The following is a 22004-nucleotide window of genomic DNA, read 5'->3' on the forward strand; positions in this document are numbered from 1 at the left end:
CAATTCAGAGATGGGCATATAGATTTGTTACCAGTAGGTTCGAACGACACGAAAGTGTTGCAGAGATGCTTTGGGAACTCACACGGGAGTCCCTGGACGGTAGGCAGTGTTCTTTTTGAGAAATACTATTGACAAAATTTAGAGAACTAGTATTTGAAACTGACTGCTGAACAATTCTACTGCCACGAGCATACATCATACGTAAGGACCACGAAGATAAGATACAAGAAATTAGGGCTCATAAGGATGTGTACAGACATTTGTTTTTCCCTCGCTCTGTTTGTGAGTGGAACAGGAGGGGAAATGACAAGCAGTGGTACAGTGTACCCTCCACCACGCACTGTACAGTGGCTTGTGGAGTATCATATATATATATGTAGATGTAGATGTGATGTGGTCAGTCTGTCGCCACAATCTTAACACGTGTGGAACACACAGCTTGCTAATATATTGCAGGAAAGACAGGGGATGTCTCAGTTTGTCTGATGGCTCGCCTGAGGATGGCTGGCTGATGCCTATTCAAAATATCATGCAGTGAAGTGAATGACAGCTGCAGGCCCGAAACTTCTCTGAATATTCAGTTCACTGCAAAAATTTTAAAATTCACAGTTATGCACCTTGTCTACCTAGTGGAACACGTGATCTCTCAGGTTTTCCTCTGCATGATTGATTACACACTTCCAGGTATTCAGATGAAACGATGTTTCAATTTTTATGCACAATATTTTGATGACTGGTACAGTCATCTTAATCAGGTGCTGCAAGTTGTGTTGTAGCAAGTACTTGTTGCTTGAACTCCAACCAGATTGCGAGGTACTGTCGGCACCACACCGCTATTTATAAGTTCGTCTCCTGTCACCTGGGGACGAGATAGTTGGCGAAATATTAATAGAGAACCAGACCCCGAGACTTTTTAAAACTGAAACCTATGTCACAGTTTATTAGGTTTTCTGACATCTTTATTTCTATAGTCTCCTTAATTACAATGCCTCAGAAAATTGGTGTTTGCACAATCACACTGATCTCATTGTATTGCATCTCGCAATTAAATATGAGGCAGTGCTCAGTGGCAGGTAATTTGCTCATTTGTTTTACTCGGTGTGCCAGTGATGTTCCTTGTACCTCTCCTCAAGTGCTCTAGTAGCTTACCCCACAAAAGACGAGCCACAGTCGTATGGAATGTGGTACATACAGAGCATTCAGAGACCTACACTGACTTAAACATGACTAAGAAAGTGTTTTATCTATGCCGACTGGAGTAAAATACAGGGCTATTACAAATGATTGAAGCGATTTCATAAATTCACTGTAGCTCCATTCATTGACATATGGTCACGACACACTACAGATACGTAGAAAAACTCATAAAGTTTTGTTCGGCTGAAGCCGCACTTCAGGTTTCTGCCACCAGAGTGCTCGAGAGCACAGTGAGACAAAATGGCGACAGGAGCCGAGAAAGCGTATGTCATGCTTGAAATGCACTCACATCAGTCAGTCATAACAGTGCAACGACACTTCAGGACAAAGTTCAACAAAGATCCACCAACTGCTAACTCCATTCGGCGATGGTATGCGCAGTTTAAAGCTTCTGGATGCCTCTGTAAGGGGAAATCAACGGGTCGGCCTGCAGTGAGCGAAGAAACGGTTGAACGAGTGCAGGCAAGTTTCACGCGTAGCCCGCGGAAAATTGGCTCATGCCACAACTGGAGACCGACAGCGCCGACTTCATATTTCAACAGGATGGTGCTCCACCACACTTCAATCATGATGTTCAGCATTTCTTAAACAGGAGATTGGAAAACCGATGGATCGGTTGTGGTGGAGATCATGATCAGCAATTCATGTCATGGCCTCCACGCTCTCCCGACTTAACCCCATGCGATTTCTTTCTGTGGGGTTATGTGAAAGATTCAGTGTTTAAACCTCCTCTACCAAGAAACGTGCCAGAACTGTGAGCTCGCATCAACGATGCTTTCGAACTCATTGATGGGAACATGCTGCGCCGTGTGTGGGAGGAACTTGATTATCGGCTTGATGTCTGCCGAATCACTAAAGGGGCACATATCGAACATTTGTGAATGCCTAAAAAAACTTTTTGAGTTTTTGTATGTGTGTGCAAAGCATTTTGAAAATATCTCAAATAATAAAGTTATTGTAGAGCTGTGAAATCGCTTCAATCATTTGTAATAACCCTGTATGCTGGATGCCATGCTTCTGTAAGGGGTTTACCTATTTTCCCACAGAAAGGACCAAAATAAGGAGAATAACCAATTCTTGTCTTCACTTTCTCTATCTCAATCTCAACCGTTTCCTCAGACATTGCTGATTTTGACTACAACACCCGCTTGATCTGTCGATCTTACTACTCAATCACCTGGAACACTATTCTCGATTCTACTGAATGTACCTTTCATACACAGCACACAGCAAGTTTTTGAAGCCAGCTAAAGACAAAGATTTAGTTTACAATGTAGAGATGGACCATTCTGTTAGCATACATCTGATATAGCATTCTGCATTGCTCAGATCAAACAACATAGCAGCTAAATGAGAATACAACAACAGGAACCTTAACTTGAAGTTGTATGAAAATAACGACTGAACCAAAGGTGAGCACCCATCAGGGAAACAGAAGGCCATTGAAGTTTTAGGAGTTCATATTAGCTTAGACTGTGAATATTAACATACATATTTTCTGTCTCGATTTTAGCTATCATCTGATCAACATTGTTCATGGTGTGGCCCATCATGTGCAGTGATGAGTAAAGCAGCAGAATGATGAACTGCCATGTTCCAGGCACTAGAAGGAAAGAAGGAAACCACAGGTGTTAGCCAGTAAAAAAAAAAAAAAACACACACACACACACACACACACACATATACATATTTAGTCAACACGTGAGATTCAACACCATCCTCAACTGATGTGTGGTAACTTCAGCAGAGGGGACCAAGCAATTTGTACAGTGTAGCTTTATGGCATCTTATAAATGTGAAGTTACCCATATCAAGGATCCAGATAGCCACTAAAATGTTGAAGCTCATCCCAGTTAATAGTGAGGAAACAAGAAATGAAAATGTGCATAAAAATTGAAAATATTTGGAATTTAAGAGAAGTGTATATTCAACATGCATTGAAACATGAACAGCAGGAACAGGGATGGCAGGCAGATTTAAAAACTCCTACACACTTTACCTCTCATTTCTCTGCTTCCCACTGGTTGATGCACAGGACCAGCGGGTTCCTGGATTTCAGTATCATTTGCCCCTGTGGCACAGAGCAATTGCAAATGGTCAGAATAAAATATGCAGTATACAGTCTAACTTGAAAATACAACTATTTATTTATGACAGGTTTCAGATTGCAATCATCCATTATCACATTTGAAATTTTGATGAAACATGTATTCTGTCACAGATATTTTACAGAGGATTTGGAGATATAATACAGGGTGTCCCACTCAAACCTCCCCAATTTCAAAGACCAAGGGGAAAAATGGACCACCTTAGATACAGCAATGAAAAATTCACCACACTGTAGAGCATCTCACAGAATTTATTTATCATCAATACACTTTTACATGTGGATCATTTGTAACACAAACAATATCGAGTCTATACTCAACTTCTTGCCAAGCTCTTTGTAACATTTCTTCTGTTATTATTGCAATCCCATTACTGATGTCGCAACACAGGAATATCGTCCACTTTGGTCGCACACATGTGGTCCTTCACGAATCCCCACATGTTCAATGACAACGTGTGGATTTTGCGAACCCCAACTATGAACATTATGCCTATTAACCTTTCCTGATAGGTGATAGGTTGCCTGATCTGAGAATAAACATCTTTCCAGGACGCTGGCATCCATATCAGTACACTGCAGCATGTCCGCAGCAAACTGTTGTTGGTGTGCTTTGTCGTTCGGCGTCAAATGTTGCAGAATTTGCACTTCGTAAGCACACATACAAAGATGCCGGTGAACTACACGATGAAAAGTTGATCGAGGTACATCAAGTTGCCTAGATGCTTGACGAATTGACTTACGTGGGCTTCTGTGAAACATTTGTCTGATGTCCACTGTCTCTTCTGAAACTCCATAATGTGCACTGCCAGAATGTTTCAAAACACTTCCTGTTGCCAGAAACTTCCTGTAGCATTCCTTAATTGTTTTCCCATCAGGTGGATCACATTCATACATATGACGATAATTTCTTTGCACAGTAATTGACGATTTTGTTTCTGCACACCACACTACTGCTTGCGTGTGCTTCTGTGGAGTTTTCATTTTCACTTCATACGACCATGCTGCACTCTGGCGATGATACTTGGCACTTCTGATGTGGGAATATAAATTCTCTGAGATGCTCTACAATGTGGTGCATTTTTCATTGTTGTATCTACTGTGGTTTTTCTCTCCTGGGTCCTTGAAATCAGGGAGGTTTGACTGGGACATCCTGTATAAACTTTCAGAAAAACCTTTGTAAATTATTTACAAAACTGTTTCATCACTATTCTAAATTTGATAGTTAATGCTTGCACTCAGAAACTGCTTGTAAATAACTTGTTACATGCAAGTAAGACTCTATATAGTATATACTGTGTACTGTAAACCAGATCCAGCTATTCTGTTGTTTCCCGCCTCAGTGCTGAGATGTTTACTTTGAAGACACAACTTCCCCTCCTCCTCCTCCACCCCAGTCAATGTTCCGTCCATATAATTACCACATCATTGGTGGGATGTTAAACCTTACCATTCCTCAATTTTCCTGTTTGCTGTTTCTAGCATTTTAAAAGTGAAGTAAACCTAGTCACACATTTTATACATTATAAAGGCAATCATCACTGTGCATAGAAGTGACTTATCAAACCTACTAATGTTCCACTTTCCAACTGCGTTGCTTCCCAGTTTTTTAGGTACTTCCACATGTAACTCATTATACCAAGGATGCACTGCAGGAGTGCTGCATTTTCTTCACCCAAGGAATTATCTGCAAGAAGAAGATGACAAATCAGTAACTGGCCAATTACAAGTCTATTTATTTATAAAAATCATTATATGTGTTATATGAGTACATTCCATATATCCTCAAACTACTGAATTGATTTCAAACTAACTTTGTACACATGTTACTTACTATCTATAAAGAATCACTGTGGAGATAATAATTAACTACCTCCCTTACAGATGGCAGAGTGACATGAAGTATAACTATGAAAAGACTGAAGCAAATCAAATTTTGTGTACACATGACTCATTTTTTGTATAAACGTACCGTGGGGATGGGATTGGATATGACAGGATTTAGAGAAAAAGTGCAGGGCAAAGTTCGCTACACGTACAGATGAAATGTGTGTGCAAATATGGGCGAAATATGTTAAACAATGGAAAAGATGACTACTACTCAAAATATACCACAGATATTGAGTTCAGACAGACATAACAAAATGACTGCTAAACATGTAAGCTTTTGGCCAGAAGGACTGCTTTTTTAAAAAACCTCACACACATATTTTCACATAAATTCAACTAACACACACACGACCACTGTCTCTGGTTGCTGTAAAACATATGTATAACATGTAAATATTTGAAATATACTAACACAAGTGTATGCAGATGAATATGCGAACAAAAGGTTAGTATAAAATAAGTTTGAACAATTAGCACTTACATGGCTCACAGTCAATCTTTAGCAGAGTATGCACAGTGATAAAGATTTTGAGACTCATTAAAACAGTGCCCCAGACCGAATGAACTCAGAGCCCTGTGCCACTCTACAAAAACACGCTGCATGGGCTGTCTAACAGCTTCAGCCTGCTACTGACTGCTCCCAGTGCATTTCAAACCTCACACATCCTGTGTGGTCACATCCTGCATATAGTGTGCAGTTCGGCTTATCCACAGCTTTGGGAACATCACCTGGATAAATGAAAAAGGGAAGTTCTACTGGTTCTTGATAGAGTATTTTGTAATGCCGTGTCATCAAGTATACGTATCTTTGTACCTGACAATGGCATAACAGCCGGAAACTGGTTTGTAACATATGATAATTAATAGTGTAGAATACTACACCAGTGTCATTTGTTTTTTCATTTCTAACATTAAATCTGTTCCTAACACATGCTCTCTCTCTTTTCAAGCATTTATCCCAACCGGCAGAGTCTGCTGTTATGGTTAACAGAATTTGGCGTGTTAATTTTAAGGGGCGGCTGGATGCCCTTCCTGTCGCCACCCCGTACCTACCCCCCCACCCCCACCCCCACCCTCCCGTCCTGGACAGAATGTGGGTACCACAACTGTCTGTGTCTAGCGTAATCCATGGAATAGTGTGAATGTATTTCAAAGGTCTGTGAGTCATGTAACTAAGGCAGAACATGGGGGCCAGCCCGGTATTCACCTAGCGGGATGTAGAAAACTGCCTAAAAACCAAATCCAGGTCAGCCAGCACACCAGCCCTCGTTGTTAGTCTGCCAGGCGGATTCAATCTGGGGCGAGCGCGCCTACCCGAGTCCAGGAAGCAGCGCATTAGTGCTCTCGGCTACCCTGGCGGGTTCTTCCTAACACATGCTCAGGTGGCATAATTAATAGTGCACTACCTGCACTAAAATATGGTTCTGGGTTTGCCAGTTTGAATCTGTATGTGGCACACCTTTAATTTTAGAAAATATTTAATTAACACTTATTTCATCATTAACACATATTTCACACAGTAGTAGACTCCAACAAAACCTTTAGTGTCCAAACTTTGGAATACAGGACCTGCAGAGACAGAAGAAACCAAGTTTAAAGGTTGATCTGCCATGACTGTGAATCTAGAGGTGTGTTTTATCATTGGCAGAATTATTTTGGTTACTTTCATTAAGACTTTAATGCTCCACTGATAAATGTAACAACTCTGATACAGAATGGAGAGCTGCTGTTCAACACAATTCAGATTGTAGCAGCTTTTTACAAAGCAGTAGAAGCTTTCTTTCTTTCCTTTTAACACATTATGTCAAATTTAACTGGGGGACTTCACAATGCCATGCTGACACTATGGGTTAACTTACAAAGTAGACTGCTGTGAAAATGCGTATAGTCATCCAAAATTGCTTTAGGACTGACAGTAAGAACAGAGCTGGTAGGAAGCGAAGCCCACACAGCAGGCCGGGTAACTTTCCGCAAACATCACGTTACCTGCAGCTGCAGCAATTCCCCTATGTTACCGAACCTGCAGCTGACACTACAACACTTTCTGTTTTCAGTGGGCTTTAGCTGCAGCCAGCTTGCTGTCCTGTAAGATCACTGTGCCCTGTGAATTTCTGTGTTTGTTTTTACAGTTTTAAGAGTTATTCTTTTATTTGTTGTAACCATTATTCATTTTTTCCATTATTCACTGTGTGGTACTGAACAATGTCAGCAAGAAGTTCACTGAGAGTTATAACTGGAAAAGTTTGAGGTAATTCTCTTGGCCAGAGGATCGTCATATGAAGGCAATCAAGAAAAATGGTTTGCGCAATATGTGCTTACTTTCAGAATGAAAAATTTAACTGTGGCCCACTGCTCTCCATTACAAAACCGATCGAACAAAACCGCTGCAGCTTCGAATATAAACAAAAATACTGTTGTGAATATTGAGAACGAAATGTTGGCCAAACAAAAGGAAGCTGAAGAACCATCGAAACCTAACATCCCTGAGCAAAAGCGTCACGTGGATAACCAGAGTACCAGTTTTGATTTGTTTCCAGAACTTGTGATTTTTCGTCATGTTTATGATTTTTGTGGCAGGAAGGATTATGCAACTCAGGGAGTTTTGGTCACAATTAAAGAAGCAGGACAACTGCAAACCTACATTTATAGCATACATAGTTTTGGAGAAAGCTGTTGCCAATGTTGATTTGTAAACATTCTTTGAAACTCTGAATGTAGCAGGGGAAAATACAATGAGCAAAAAGTTATTTATAGCTTGTGCAGAAACCAGACTGAAGTTATACGAGCCAGAGGGCCTGAGAGGGAAGCAATGGTTGAGAAGGAAGAGAGATTGGGTTGTCGCCTATCTCCAACATTATTCAATCTACACACTTAGGAAGCTATGAAAGAAACCAAGGAAAAATTTGGAATAGGAATTAAATGTCAGGGAGCAGAATAAAAACAATGTGGTTTGCCAATGGCACTGTAATTCTGTAAGACACACCAGATGACTCAAAAGAGCAGCTTAATGGAGTCGACAGTGCCTTGAAAAGACGTTACCAGATGGACATAAACAAAAATAAATCAAGAGAAACAGAATGCAGTTGAATTAAATCAAGAGATTCTGAGAGAATAATATTAGAACTCTTTTCAAGTCTTTGAAGGTTCTCTTTACTGATACAAGTTCTGGAACATCATCAGTGAATTATTCTTTTATATTACTATATAAAGAGAAGACATCACTTAACATTGTCTCCAAAAATCTCAAAAAGTACAAGATCGATTTACTTAAAATTTTTACACTATACACTAATGAACACTTGGATGGACGTAGGAATGTATGTAATTTATGAACCATTACCACCCCAGTGGCAAGTGGGAGAATTTTGTTTTCCACTATGTTGTCAAGCCTCATTTGACACTATTTTTCATAGCTCTCATATACTTCATTCTCGAATGTGACTGTACTAGGCATCAACGCTGCATAGTACTGCCATATAGGGAAGCCTGTGTTATCTCGGTGTAGGAACTGCAGCAGTTGTATTCAGAGAAAGGTTGTAATAATCATGAACAAGTTAGTAGGAGCAAAATGGCTAGTTCTTCACATGCAGTCCTTTCTGAGGGAGAGATTGTAGAGCTTTTAGATAAATGTACAAATGTAAATGAGGGTGACAATGATTTACCATTATTTGTTGTTTCCGTTAATCATTGTGTGGTACTGAACAATGTCAGCGGGAAGTTCATTGAAAGTTACAACCGGAAAGTTCAACATCATTCTCCTGGCCAGGGGATTGCCATATGAAGGCAGTTAGGAGAAATGGTTTGTAAATTATGTGCTTATTTTCAGAATGAAAAACTTAATGGTGGCCCCCCGCTCTCCATTACCAAAGTGATCAACAGAACTGCTGCAGCTCTGAATATAAACAAAAATACTGTTGTGAAGGAAATGTTGGATAAAGAAAAGCAAGCCGAATAACCACCGAAACTTAATGCCCCTGGGAAAAAAAGAGTCTTATGGATAAGCAGATTACCAATTTCGATTAGTTGCAGAGCGTTTAATTTTCACTCTGTGGCAGAGTGTACACTGATATGAAACTTCCTGGCAGTTTAAAACTGTATCCAGACCATGACTCAAACTCGGGACCTTTTCCTCTCGCAGGAAAGTGTTCTACCAACTGAACTACCCAAGTACAAGAGCTGTGGGGATGGGTCATGAGTCGTGTTTCAGTGGCTCAGGTGGTAGAGCGGCTCCCCACGAAACGCCACGAGTTTGAGTTTCGATCCGGCACATAGTTTTAATCTGATGGTGTTTGGTTTGTGGGGCACTCAACAGTGCGGTCATCAGCCAATTTTTTCACATTCCAATCTAACCACTGTCATGAATGATGATGATGAAATGATGAGGACAACACAAACACCCAGGCCTTGCGCAAAGACAATGCCAACCCATGGCGGGAATCAAACACAGGAACCAATGATCCAGAGTCAGTGACACTAGCCACTAGACTGTGAGCTGCGGACACAATTTTAACCTGCTAGGAAGTTTCATATCAGCACACACTCTTGGAAACATCCCCCAGGCTGTGACTAAGCCACACATCTGTGCAATATCCTCCTTTTTTCACTTCTGTGAAGTTTGGAAGATAGAAGACGAGGTACTGGCAGAAGTAGAACTGCTGGGACGCGTCACGAGCCGTGCTCGGGTAGCTCAGTTGGTAGAGTACTTGCCCGCAAAAGGCAAAGGTCCCGAGTTCGAGTGTCGGTCCGGTACACAGTTTTAATCCGCCAGGAAGTTTCCTATCAGTGCACACTCCGCTGCAGGGTGAATATCTCATTCTGGAAACATCTCCCAGGCTGTGGCTAAGCCACGTCTCCGCAATATCCTTTTTTCCTGCAAGGTTCGCAGGAGAGCTTCTGTGAAGTTTGGAAGGTAGGCGACGAGATACTGGCAGAAGTAAAGCTGTGAGGACGGGGCGTGAGTCACGCTTGGGTAGCTCAGATGATACAGCACTTTCCCACGAAAGGCAAAGGTCCCAAGTTTCGGTCCAGCACACAGTTTTAACCTGCCAGGAAATTTCATTAGGATACCACTTTCCCACTGCCATTTCAACCCAATAAAGTTAATATGGGACCAAATAAAAGGTCGAATTGCCAGGAATAATAATAATAAATTTATCCTATCTGCAGTCTAAGCACTCACACAAGAATCTGTCAGGAAAATCACTGCTGAAGATTGGAAGAAAGCTGTCAAACATATGGAGAGCACCAAGGAAAGAGCACGGCTCAATGAAGCTTTTTCGGAAAGTCGGTGGAGGGCATGATAATTTCATTTAATGACAACTGTGACAGTGATAAAGACACTTCAAGAAGCCATCACAACAATAAGAGTGACATCAGTGGAGTTTTCCTACTATCAAAGTAGAAATGGAGCACAGGCAGATTCAGCTACACGTCTGGCACGTGCAGTTTACATCTGGAAGTGCCCACATAACAAAGTAGAGTGTTGCCTCAATTGCCGGAGGCTGCAGTCTTGAGTGTAAGAGTTGCGTTTGCGCGCGTGCGCTCACCTGTGTGTCGTCTATTTATGATGGAGGCCTTACTGGCCGAGAGCTTTATTTGTGACAGTACTTTTGTGACAGTACTTTTGTTGTGCCTATCTGTGACTCAGTATCTCCGCTAATGGTGAGTAGCAACTTTCCTTTTCATAATATTGTAATAAGATTATAGCATTGTAAGTTTTGAAATTTTAATAAGGAGGCCTTAAAAACAACTAATTCCAAAGGACATTCATCTTACGAATTCAGTATGTATCTCAAAAAATAAATATTACTGTTTACAAAAGGCCTACATGCGGAAGAAAAAGGATTTTTCCCAGATTTCCCGGTTAAAAATACACTTTTGCCTGGGTGGAAATACGGTATACCTCTGGTGCAAGTACATTTTTTCCGTATTAAGTGACAATATGCTTTCCCTTGGAGCTGTAAAACTTACCAATCCTTTAAATGGTGAATGTTTTATACACTGGCATAGAACTTCCCAGCACTTTAAGAAACAAAACTCAGCAAAAAACATTGTGTTTTGAAAAGATCTTAGATGCATGCCAACATTTGCACTGCATGTTTTGGCATTATCACTGTACAAACAGGAATTCCACCAAATACAGCACAGTAGCTTCCGAAGCACGGAAATTGAGACTGCGATGTACTTTTGTCTCAGCCAACCATACCTTGTGTCACATGATCTCACCAGCCAATGTCAGCAGACATTTAGAGTACAGGACATGTGATGAACTCAGCCAATATTAACATCATAATTAAGTAGCACGAACACACAAATAAAAAAGTTAATGGTTTTCGAGTATAGCTACAAGAAAAGCTAAGCTTTCATCTACAATATTTGTCATCAAAAACTCCCTCATCCTCCGCCTCCACCCCACCCTAACCTCCACCAATGGTGTTATTAGGCAGGATCCTAAGAACACTGCTTAAATTCCAGCAGCTGAATATTTCTAACAAGTACAATTATAAATTTCAGTACAGTGCACCGAACCTTTTGTGAGTTACCTGGCTGACTACACATTCTGTTGAGCACTTTAACTTTTCCATAGAAGAACCAATCAAGGATAAAATTGTTCAAAAACTCACTTCACACTTTTTTTGAGAATAATTGTACATTTTGCCATTATTACTGCCTAATTTGTAATCTATGTAACAACTAACATAAATATGGAAAGTTAACCTTGAAACTTGGTCTTTTTTAGCACGTGTTATCCTTTACGACATATCAAACACAAATCTGCTGGCAAAATTTTAAATAGTGGTATAAATTACTTGTCTTCTGCACCCAGAATTTTTCTAAGGGGCTGGTCCTCAGGGTTAATTTTGAATGAGAGTCTGCGACTCTGTGATTTTAGAAATTCATCATACACTCTCCTACATAACATAATTTATCTAGCATAAAAGGAAATTTACTTTGAAAGTAAACCTTCTCAAACCATCATTCGTAACATTTTCTCGCAACCTGTTAGATATGTAAACAGTTGTGACGTCACACTCATCGAAACAAAACCCACGAGCAAGATGTACTGAAAGCAGTTGATTGTTATGAAATATTGCACAGTCTTTTGACACATTTTGCTGTCGGCAGATGATCGTGTGTGGGCTGTGTTTTGTTGTTGTAAATGGAGCATGTTCTTTGCAACTGAAGTTTCATCTTCGTGTCATTTTTCCGTTTATGTTTTATTGCTGCAGTAGCAGGCTACAGTAAAATTCTTTGTTGAGAATTATCTGTTCTTACCGGTCAAAATTACAAAAATTTAACTGAAAACTAAAATAATGAAAAATTCCCAGTGCAAAAAACTACCATGTTTTTCCCAGATTTCTACCAGATGAAAAAATTCCAGTGTTTTAACTGGATTTCCCAGTTGTCCCTGGTCATACACAGCCCGTTACAATATCAGTGCTGTGATTCCAAGGCCCTGTTATTTGTACCACTTTTGTTCTTTCTAAACAATTGTGGTTATCTATTTAAGAAACATTTTCCCACCATGATAAACAGGCTTAATCTCATTTTTTGTTGAGTTAGAATTAAGCAGGATGATCAGAAAACTTAATAATAGTTTCAATACAAACCTAAAGTGACCTGTTTCTCGTGTCAAAACTGTACGGGGGCCTGATTAGTAGCTGACGTATGAGCAGACCCTTGTGCATCATATTTAACTCAAATTATCTCACATTAGAGATCTCTGACAGAGTTCTTATTTTGAGCATATGAAAATATGATATATTCTTAAGATTTCATTTGCAGAATGTGTTCACCTAACTTCAATAACAAAAAAAGTTTCCCATATGACAAAAATTCGGTAATGCCTTGAGAAAATGCATTGTTGCTTCAAATAAAACTAAAATCATAATGTACTTTAACTCTTCCAGAACACATTGATCCAATTTTCCTATTTATGTTTCATGCAGGATGTGGTAACTCTGTTCCAGGCTTTCAATACTAACATTATTTTGGACAGACTATAGTTTCATTTTCTTTCTCTCTGTCAGTTTCAATTACGATAGCAGGGCATTGCTTCTTCCATATATATTCTTTCCTCATACCTATAATTTCAAATAAAAATTGTACGCACAGCAATGAGCTGCTTTCTTTTCTTCCTTGTCATCAGTTTTACAGGAAACAGGAAAGTTGTATTTATGGCTCAGTTCATGATTAGAATACCATGAAAGAATATGAATCATCCAAAAGTTCATTGTCCTACCCATTCACAGATTAAAACAGTGTGAAATACTGCCACTGAAACTACTATCCTCATAGATCCAGCAGCTGAAGAGGCCTCTAAATCAAATGATTTACCCATTCACTCTAAGTGACTTTAATTCCCAATCAAGATTTCTTTTGCAATAACAATAAACAATGCTCAAGGTCAGAAAGAGGGATAAGAGATTAGAGAGGGAGGAGGAGGTAATGGGCTGTGTGAGGGTGGGGCAAAGTAGTTTAATATGTATACACAATTCCTATACATATTTAGCAATTGCGAAGTACTGCCAGGTTTGCTAAGCGTTAATACAGTATTTATGAAGGAAGAAGAAGAAGAAGAAGAAGAAGAAGAAGAAGAAGAAGAAGAAGACAAAGAAAAACTGTTAGTATTTGTAAGGAAAATACTACAGAAAGCTTTTGGACTTGTAATTGATGATAAGAAACAAATGCACTACAGGAGGTGTACAAACACTACAACCTTCTCAATATTCTAAAGAAGACAAAACTGAGCTGGTATGGCCACATAGCAAGAATGACAGAGAATAGACCACCTACGTACGGTCAAGTCAGCGTGAAAAGATCTCACACGTCCATCAGCACTGTTGCAGTTTTCAAATGCAAATTGCAAATGGCTGCAGGCGAAAACAATAGCTATATATAGAGCTGTGATAGCACAGATGCAAGGCCATAGAGATGTTAACAAAATCACATTACGTGATTGACTGAGGTAAGCACAGTAAGTTAACACACCCAGGCCACTGCAACTATCGGGGATCTTTTAATGCCGACTTGACTGTAGAACAGTGTTCTGCAGAACAATATATAGAATGAGAGGAAGAGGATGACCCAGAATACGGTGGTGAGATAACTTCTGGAAGAACACAGCTGGGATAAATATCACCCTCAAATGAACAAACAGTGCATGCACTTGACAGAAAGAAATGGAAGTGTCTCGTAGAATGCACTGTCGATAATGTCTTTGCCACACATAAATTGTAAAGTAATGACTGAATTAATAAATGAAGGACTGAGTCATTTCATTTTTCAAGAACTAATATTAACACAACAAAATGTGATGTGCGCACACACGAACAAGTGAATTCGAGTTTGGCAGATTGGATTTGGACTTGGTTGCTAACATTGCTGATGCCAACCACCCTTCCCTTCCAGTTGTGTAGCAGTTGGTGTTTGTTCAGACGACGCCTAAATATTTCTTGGATGTCAATTTTAACTATTTCCCTAGCTAGACATTTTTGTAGAGCTTTCTCTGAATTTTACACACATCCCTCTATATCTGCCCAAATTAAACAATCCTGGCTCGTGTCTACATTATGACAAGCACGCACTTACCCAGTTTACATAACAGCAAGATTTCTTACTTTCTTCTACTGTGCTCATTACTACTGGCACAACAATACTGTGACAAAACTTTTCATATTTCCTAGTCCTTGGACTAAATTACTTTTTGCTCTCCTGTTCAACATGGAACATGAATTTAACAAGATGAAGAATCAAAACTACGTATACCTCAAGATGTTTTGTCATTTTCAGTTCTGTTCTAGTTCTCCCTAATGCAGTGTCTGGTAAGGGAACATTCCTGTAGTGTCGCAAATATTATTAGCATTCTTTTTTTTGCGTCGTGCAAATAATGTAAAGTACAGTATTATACTGATTATCGTACTTATGTTAAAAACTTCAATTTAAACTTACCATCATCTCCATAGCCCGCAGGAGCTACTTCAACCCATGTTTCGAACAGCAGTGGTACGAGGGTTATCACATAGTTCTGAAGTACTTCTTTCTCATCTGCTGTTGTCGAAGAGGTGTCAGAGCCATGCTGTAGTATGTTTGGTAGGTCACACACACTATTAACATCACCCTCAAACAGAGGAACATGCTGCTGTTCTGATTTTACACTGACAGTCCTACAAGCATCTTTAAATCCAGTGTCTACAGCAGCAGATAGTGAACTCATCAACTTATGGAGCCGTGTTAACACCTATAAATAATAGACATTAACATTTTACGCAGAAAATAACAAAAAATTCGAACATAAAAATACTTAACAATGGTGCCAAATATACATCATCAGTAAACAAGAGTAAGCAAAAGTGGAAATGTTTTTTATTTTAAATGATCCGTGAATATAACTTCTTTTCAAAATTCATTGCAATCATAATTTCCTTTGTAGTACAATAAGTAGCTACAAGAGTATATTTTTCTTAAGAAAAGTAATGTACACGAATTAGTGTCAAAACAGACATATCAAGCAAATACTAAGACATAATAAACCCAGCGCTTTTTTTGAAGAGGTTACTATTTGTGACCCAGTCACCTTACCCAAAAATATATTTTTATATTTCCAAAATTGAGCAAAATACACTTTCTTTTATCTCACAATAAATCATCAGTAACTCAATATCTGCTACTGAATAAAGGCATTCACCAGACTCTTCCATTTTAGACTTTAGTTATATGCACCCCATTTAGCTTCTACCTGTTGTCTAATGTCATTTACTCCACCTTCCATCTGGCTGTCCACTCATTCTCTTCCTGTCTCTCTTGAAAGTCAGCCTCATCCACTCACCTGGCTACATATCCGATCCACCACCGACATTTCATTTTCTTCATAGTCATAAATACGTCTTTACTTCACTGTATTCCCTGATCAATTGTTTTCTTTTCCTGCATCTTCCAGTACTTCCCAACAGCTATTTCTACACTACTCACTAAATGATCCTCAGTTTTTGAAACGTTTTTGTAGTAAAAATTCATGTCTCACTGCCCTAAGTCAAACTGGTAACACACACTTAATTGTAAACTCTCATTTTCAGGTGCATCAGAAGCTAAATTTTGAAAACTTTTTTATCGAAACCATCTCAGATGATCTACCTTCGTCTGTTCTTTCTCCTTCCAATGACACAGTCATTGTGTTCAACTGTTGCAAGTTCAAAAATACATTAACTGGTCCTATGATTTTCACAGTTGATTTGTATCATTTTCTTTAAATCTGTTGCATACAGTTTAGTTTGGTCTTATTAGGTTTACTTTCAAACTTCTCTGTTGATAGGCAAGGTCCCGAGTTCGAGTCTCGGTCGGGCACACAGTTTTAATCTGCCAGGAAGTTTCATATCAGCGCACACTCCGCTGCAGAGTGAAAATTTCATTCTGGAAACATCCCCCAGGCTGTGGCTAAGCCATGTCTCCGCAATATCCTTTCTTTCAGGAGTGCTAGTTCTGCAAGGTTCGCAGGAGAGCTTCTGTAAAGTTTGGAAGGTAGGAGACGAGATACTGGCAGAAGTAAAGCTGTGAGTACCGGACGTGAGTCGTGCTTCGGTAGCTCAGTTGGTAGAGCACTTGCCCACGAAAGGCAAAGGTCCCGAGTTCGAGTCTCGGTCGGGCACACAGTTTTAATCTGCCAGGAAGTTTCATATCAGCGCACTCCGCTGCAGAGTGAAAATTTCATTCTGGAAACATCCCCCAGGCTGTGGGTAAGCCATGTCTCCGCAATATCCTTTCTTTCAGGAGTGCTAGTTCTGCAAGGTTCGCAGGAGAGCTTCTGTAAAGTTTGGAAGGTAGGAGACGAGATACTGGCAGAAGTAAAGCTGTGAGTACCGGACGTGAGTCGTGCTTCGGTAGCTCAGTTGGTAGAGCACTTGCCCGCGAAAGGCAAAGGTCCCGAGTTCGAGTCTCGGTCGGGCACACAGTTTTAATCTGCCAGGAAGTTTCATATCAGCGCACACTCCGCTGCAGAGTGAAAATTTCATTCTGGAATAAAAATAATATTTGTAGGATTGTAGTAGCCATTACTGTGTGTAACAAAGGGCTTCGTGTGCTGTTATGTTTGCCACTGAAGCACACAAAAGACTAATGGCCCAAAGTTTTCCGACTACTTATAACCTGTAGTGATTCAGAACTACAGCCGAGTCGGCACAAGTCGATACCCGACAGTCGCAGTGGCCTCGACACAATAGCTCTAAACGGCTACAAAAACCGATCGCGTAATGCGATTTATTAAACGTCTCTGCGGCAACGTCTCAATTGTTGTCACTGTTCTACAGACATCTATTTTTTTCATCAGCATTTGTCGGTGCTTCACAGTTGAAAGCTCGCAACAGTACTGGCAGCAGTCGGGGTTCTTCTTCTGCCAACTGAACTTTAACAGCTGCTCGTGCCAAAAATTGTTTGCGAAATAATACTTCTGAGAGTTCACAGTCGTGTGTATTCGTGACGTCTCCTGACGCATCAAAATAACCTTCGAAATTAAGATATTTGGTTACACTGGATGGTGCTTCCACTAGTGATGGAGAGATTGTACTATGTCGAGTGCACAATAAGCAGACTGGTTCTCTGCAAAGTTCCAATTTCTGCAATATATATGTATTGATGTGCACATACAGAACAAAACAGTGCAATCGTCTAAGAAGCAAATTTTCCACAACTTGTGCTCCGTTATTGTTGCTGCGAACTTTCCACAGCATAAATATCACGTTTTCCCGCTAAGTACTGTGGGCAACAGATTCCTGATAAATTGACATTAAGGAAAACTATTTAAATGTTTGTTGCCAGGAGGCTCTTAAAAGTGTGTCGACAAGACAATGGACATATGTGTACGTTTGACTAGCAATCTCACTGTTGGCAAACTTGATGGAAAAGAACTGTTAAAGCCATTATTGATTTCTTGCTAATTATTGGAATGCACAAATCATTCAGCAGTAGCTCATTTTGTGACTCGCTGTCTTAAAGGGAATTGAAGGAGGAAAATCCCTTGTTATTAGATGTCACAGCCATCATATTAACACTGGCAACTACCCTACGGACATTCTATCCACAAGTAACACACTTCATCTGTCCGGTCCACGCACTTCAACATATTGCCAAACAAATGCGTGGTAGTTATCCAGAAGTAAATAAATTAATTTCATACACCAAGCAGGTGTTTCTCAAAGCTTTGTGCTATATGTTACTTTACACAGCACTGCTCCTGCACTTGGTGTTGCTGCCTGAGCAAGTCCTAAGGAGGAGTGGTACACAGAATGATGCTGTAGATTTTTATAATGAACATTTTCAAGCCACACAATCATTTCTGAGAAAACCTTTAGTTTATACGAGAGGCATAAACTGCTTCCACTGAACATAACAACTCCATCTTCCTTGCCAGCAGCATCAAAGAATTAGAATCTATCAGGCTGCCTTTGCAGAAATTGTTAGAAATTTTTGGGATGACAAATGAAGACAGACTGACATTAGAGGTGCTACTGCGCAGAAGGTAAAAATCAGCTTGACTTTTTTTTTGCCAAGAAATCAAGGCTACTTGACTTTTGCTACTATCTACATTATCATCGGGGGTGGGGGGTGGGGGGGGGGGGGGGAGAAGATGTTGCAGTGGACATCTCCAAGAATATTTTGTCCCTAAAATTTGCACCAACATCCTGTGACAACTAGAGATCATTTTCCTTGTACAAAAACACTGTTTGTGATTGGTGACATTCTATGACTGTAGAGAATGTGAAGAAGTACCTAGCTGTTCACTGCACCTCAAAATTAAAGGTAAGTTAAGGTACCTTAGTAATTTCAGTGAAGGTGAACATTTTAGTAGAGAGATGTGACCAAAAACAATTTTTTTACTAGTGCAGCATAGACTTTCAAAATAAAAACAAATTAACTAATGTAAAGTGCATCTTTTCAACGTACTTTTCATATTTCTGCCATTTAAGTGCATATTAAGATAACACAGCTGGCTATACAAAAGTTGATTTGATTTGAAATTATTATTTTATATTAAATCTTTAACAACATATTTTTATGACATTAAACATTCTCTTACATATTTCAAATGTTTTCGTTACATACATATGTACATATTTTGCATGTTGACATTACATAAAAATCCACACTACTCATTACTGTCGGAATATCAACATTTTTAACTGCCGAATACATGTGTTTATGATTTGCCCTCCCCCCTCCTCCTCCCCCTCCTCTTAGTACAAGAAAAAGTTAATTTTCCATATATTTCTGTTTATTTATGTGCTATTGCACAATTTTGAACTTGGGTCATTTTCACGTACCGTGTTAACAATATCTTACAAAAACAATGTTAAATCTTCAGAACACTGTTTATAGATACTATTAAAGCTAAAAGCAGAGAATAAACAGAACACTAATAAAGTTATCTGCAATAAACTAGTATGTATACAGCTGAGCCAAAACATTATTACAACTGCCCACCACAAGACTGAATGCCAGCTAGTATCATTGCAATCATTTGACACAAAAATATGAAGCAGAGATGAATCGGGAATCATTGTAGTGAACGACGTGGCCTGGCAACCAGCCGCTCAGCTGTTTGCATACTACTGTAATGAGCATCTGCGGAAAGGACAGTGAAGCCACTAGTAGGCAACAAGACATCGGATGCCAACAGCTCATCACAGCAGGATGGCAAATTTGATGACAGAGTATAATACTGGTGAAGGCAGAAATGGTTCGGAGCACACCAATCACCGTGGAACATGGGGCTCTGTAGCAGACGACCACATTCACTCATCGATCTGATGACAGTGTCACTTCTGACTGCAGTGTATATGTAGGCAAGAAGAAAATAAATCACCTGATTTTTCCCAGATTTCCCAGTTAAAAATATGCTTTTTACTGGGTGAAAATACACTTTTTTCCATGTTAGGTGCCAGTATACTTTCCCTTGGAACTGTAAAACTCATCAATCCTTTGAATGGTAAAGATTTTATACAGCAGTTTAAAGCTTCCCAGCGCTGTAGGAAATGAAACTCAGCAAAAAACAATGCCTATAGGAGACATCTTTGATGTGCAACAACACATACACTGCATATTTTTGTACTACGAAAGTGTAAAACAAATTCCACCAAACATAGCATTAAAATTGAGATCACAATGCACTTTTACCAGTCAGTCATATATCATCTCACATGACTTAGCCAGCCAATAACAGCAGATATTCAGCATAGGATATGTTGTGTAATCAGCCAATAGCAACACCACTGTAAAGTCGTGCAAATGCACAAATAGGAACAGTTAATGTGAATTTTAATATTTTCCCGGCGAAGTGAGTGTTCAAACAAATTTCGGGCCTGCAGCCGGTCGTCGTTCAATACTTCGCACGATATTTCAACTGGGCACCTGCCAGTTATCTTCAGGTGAGCCATCGCAGACTGGCGAAAACGTCGTCCATTCCGCAATATATAGCGTACTGTAACTATTCTGTGCATGCGTCAAAAACTTGACAGTTGAGCCACACTGCGCGGCGGCAGCACCCTCGCTGGTGGAATAGCGGAACTCAGTCGCCCTCTGCGTTGCTGTTTGCCACGGCGGTCGACGCAATCTGTCGTCTTCGATTTGAGCAAGTCGTGGAGATGATGGGATTCCATGCACTGTCCAGCTGGTAGCTGCTGTCACGGTTTAACAGATTTTCCGCCAGTCGTATTTCTACGGATTCTTTAATAACGGAGTCCCAGAAAGACGTTGCTGTGGACAAAATCATTGTTTTCTCATACTCCATTGAATGTCCAGTAGAAATACAATGTTCAGCAATAGCAGACTTGCTTGGCTGAAACGTTGATGTTCAGTGCAGCGTTCTTTCATGGTGCGTGTGGTTTGACCTATGTAAGCCATGCCACATTGGCACGGTATCTTGTAAATTCCGGCCTTTCGTAGTAACAGATTGTCCTTAACTGATCCTACAAGGTCCGCAATCTTCGATGGTGGGCGGAAGACCACTTTTACCTGAAATTTTCGGAGGATTCTTGCTATTTTAAACAAAGTGTTGCCAACGAAAGGAAGAAAAGCTAAAGATTGTTCCGGCATCTTCTCCTCTTTATTCACTTCCTGCTTCTTAGTTTTAATTGTCAGTGCCCTGTTAATCTGCCGGATGGAATACCCATTTTCGCTGAATACTGTCTTTAGATGGGCGAGTTCTTGAGGTAAGCTATCTAGATCTGAGACGGTATGAGCTCTACGAACAAGTGTTTTAAGCAAACTCATGGTTTGCGATGGGTGATGGCAACTCGATGCTTGCAGGTACAAATCAGTATGAGTGGGTTTCCGGTAAACTGAATGCCCTAGAGAACCATCATTCTTCCTTCGAACCAGGACATCCAAGAAAGGCAAACAACCATCTTTCTCTATTTCCATGGTGAACGGGATGTTGCTATGAATGGAGTTGAGGTGATGTAGAAACTCCATTAATTTATCTTCTCCATGAGGCCACACTATGAAAGTGTCATCCACATACCACAAAAAAACTGTTGGCTTCAGGGCAGCTGATTTCCTCATCATATTCGTGAAACAATTCAATAAAGGTTTCCTTACCAGGGCATTTATTACACAAACTCATCATGCAGTCATAACTGTTAGTATCACAAACCATTAAAACTCTTTGTAGTTAAGATCACTGAGGTTTGCACCTACAATCACCAGTTTGACATTTTGATGATATAAACAAACACAGATGGAGTGTGTCCCTGAGGACCCAGCCAAAATACACCACATAGGGCGGAGGTCACAAAATATGACCTTTAAATTTTGCATTCAG

At 39.9% G+C, this 22004-nt stretch overlaps 1 protein-coding gene across 4 annotated transcripts in view; it reads right to left on the reverse strand.

Moving 5' to 3' along the window:
- Nucleotides 1-22004, reverse strand: part of LOC126092191 (testis-expressed protein 10 homolog) — a 180712-nt gene that overhangs the window by 53497 nt on the left and 105211 nt on the right. For all 4 annotated transcript variants that reach the window (XM_049907673.1, XM_049907675.1, XM_049907672.1 and 1 more), the window contains 2 exons: nucleotides 15146-15434; nucleotides 4876-4991 (listed from right to left, as the gene is read on the reverse strand). In XM_049907673.1, the coding sequence (XP_049763630.1) occupies nucleotides 4876-4991; nucleotides 15146-15434 (405 nt within the window). The remainder of the gene's footprint in view (nucleotides 1-4875; nucleotides 4992-15145; nucleotides 15435-22004) is intronic.

This window comes from Schistocerca cancellata, chromosome 7, assembly GCF_023864275.1.
Source record: "Schistocerca cancellata isolate TAMUIC-IGC-003103 chromosome 7, iqSchCanc2.1, whole genome shotgun sequence".
Classification (NCBI taxonomy): domain Eukaryota; kingdom Metazoa; phylum Arthropoda; class Insecta; order Orthoptera; family Acrididae; genus Schistocerca; species Schistocerca cancellata.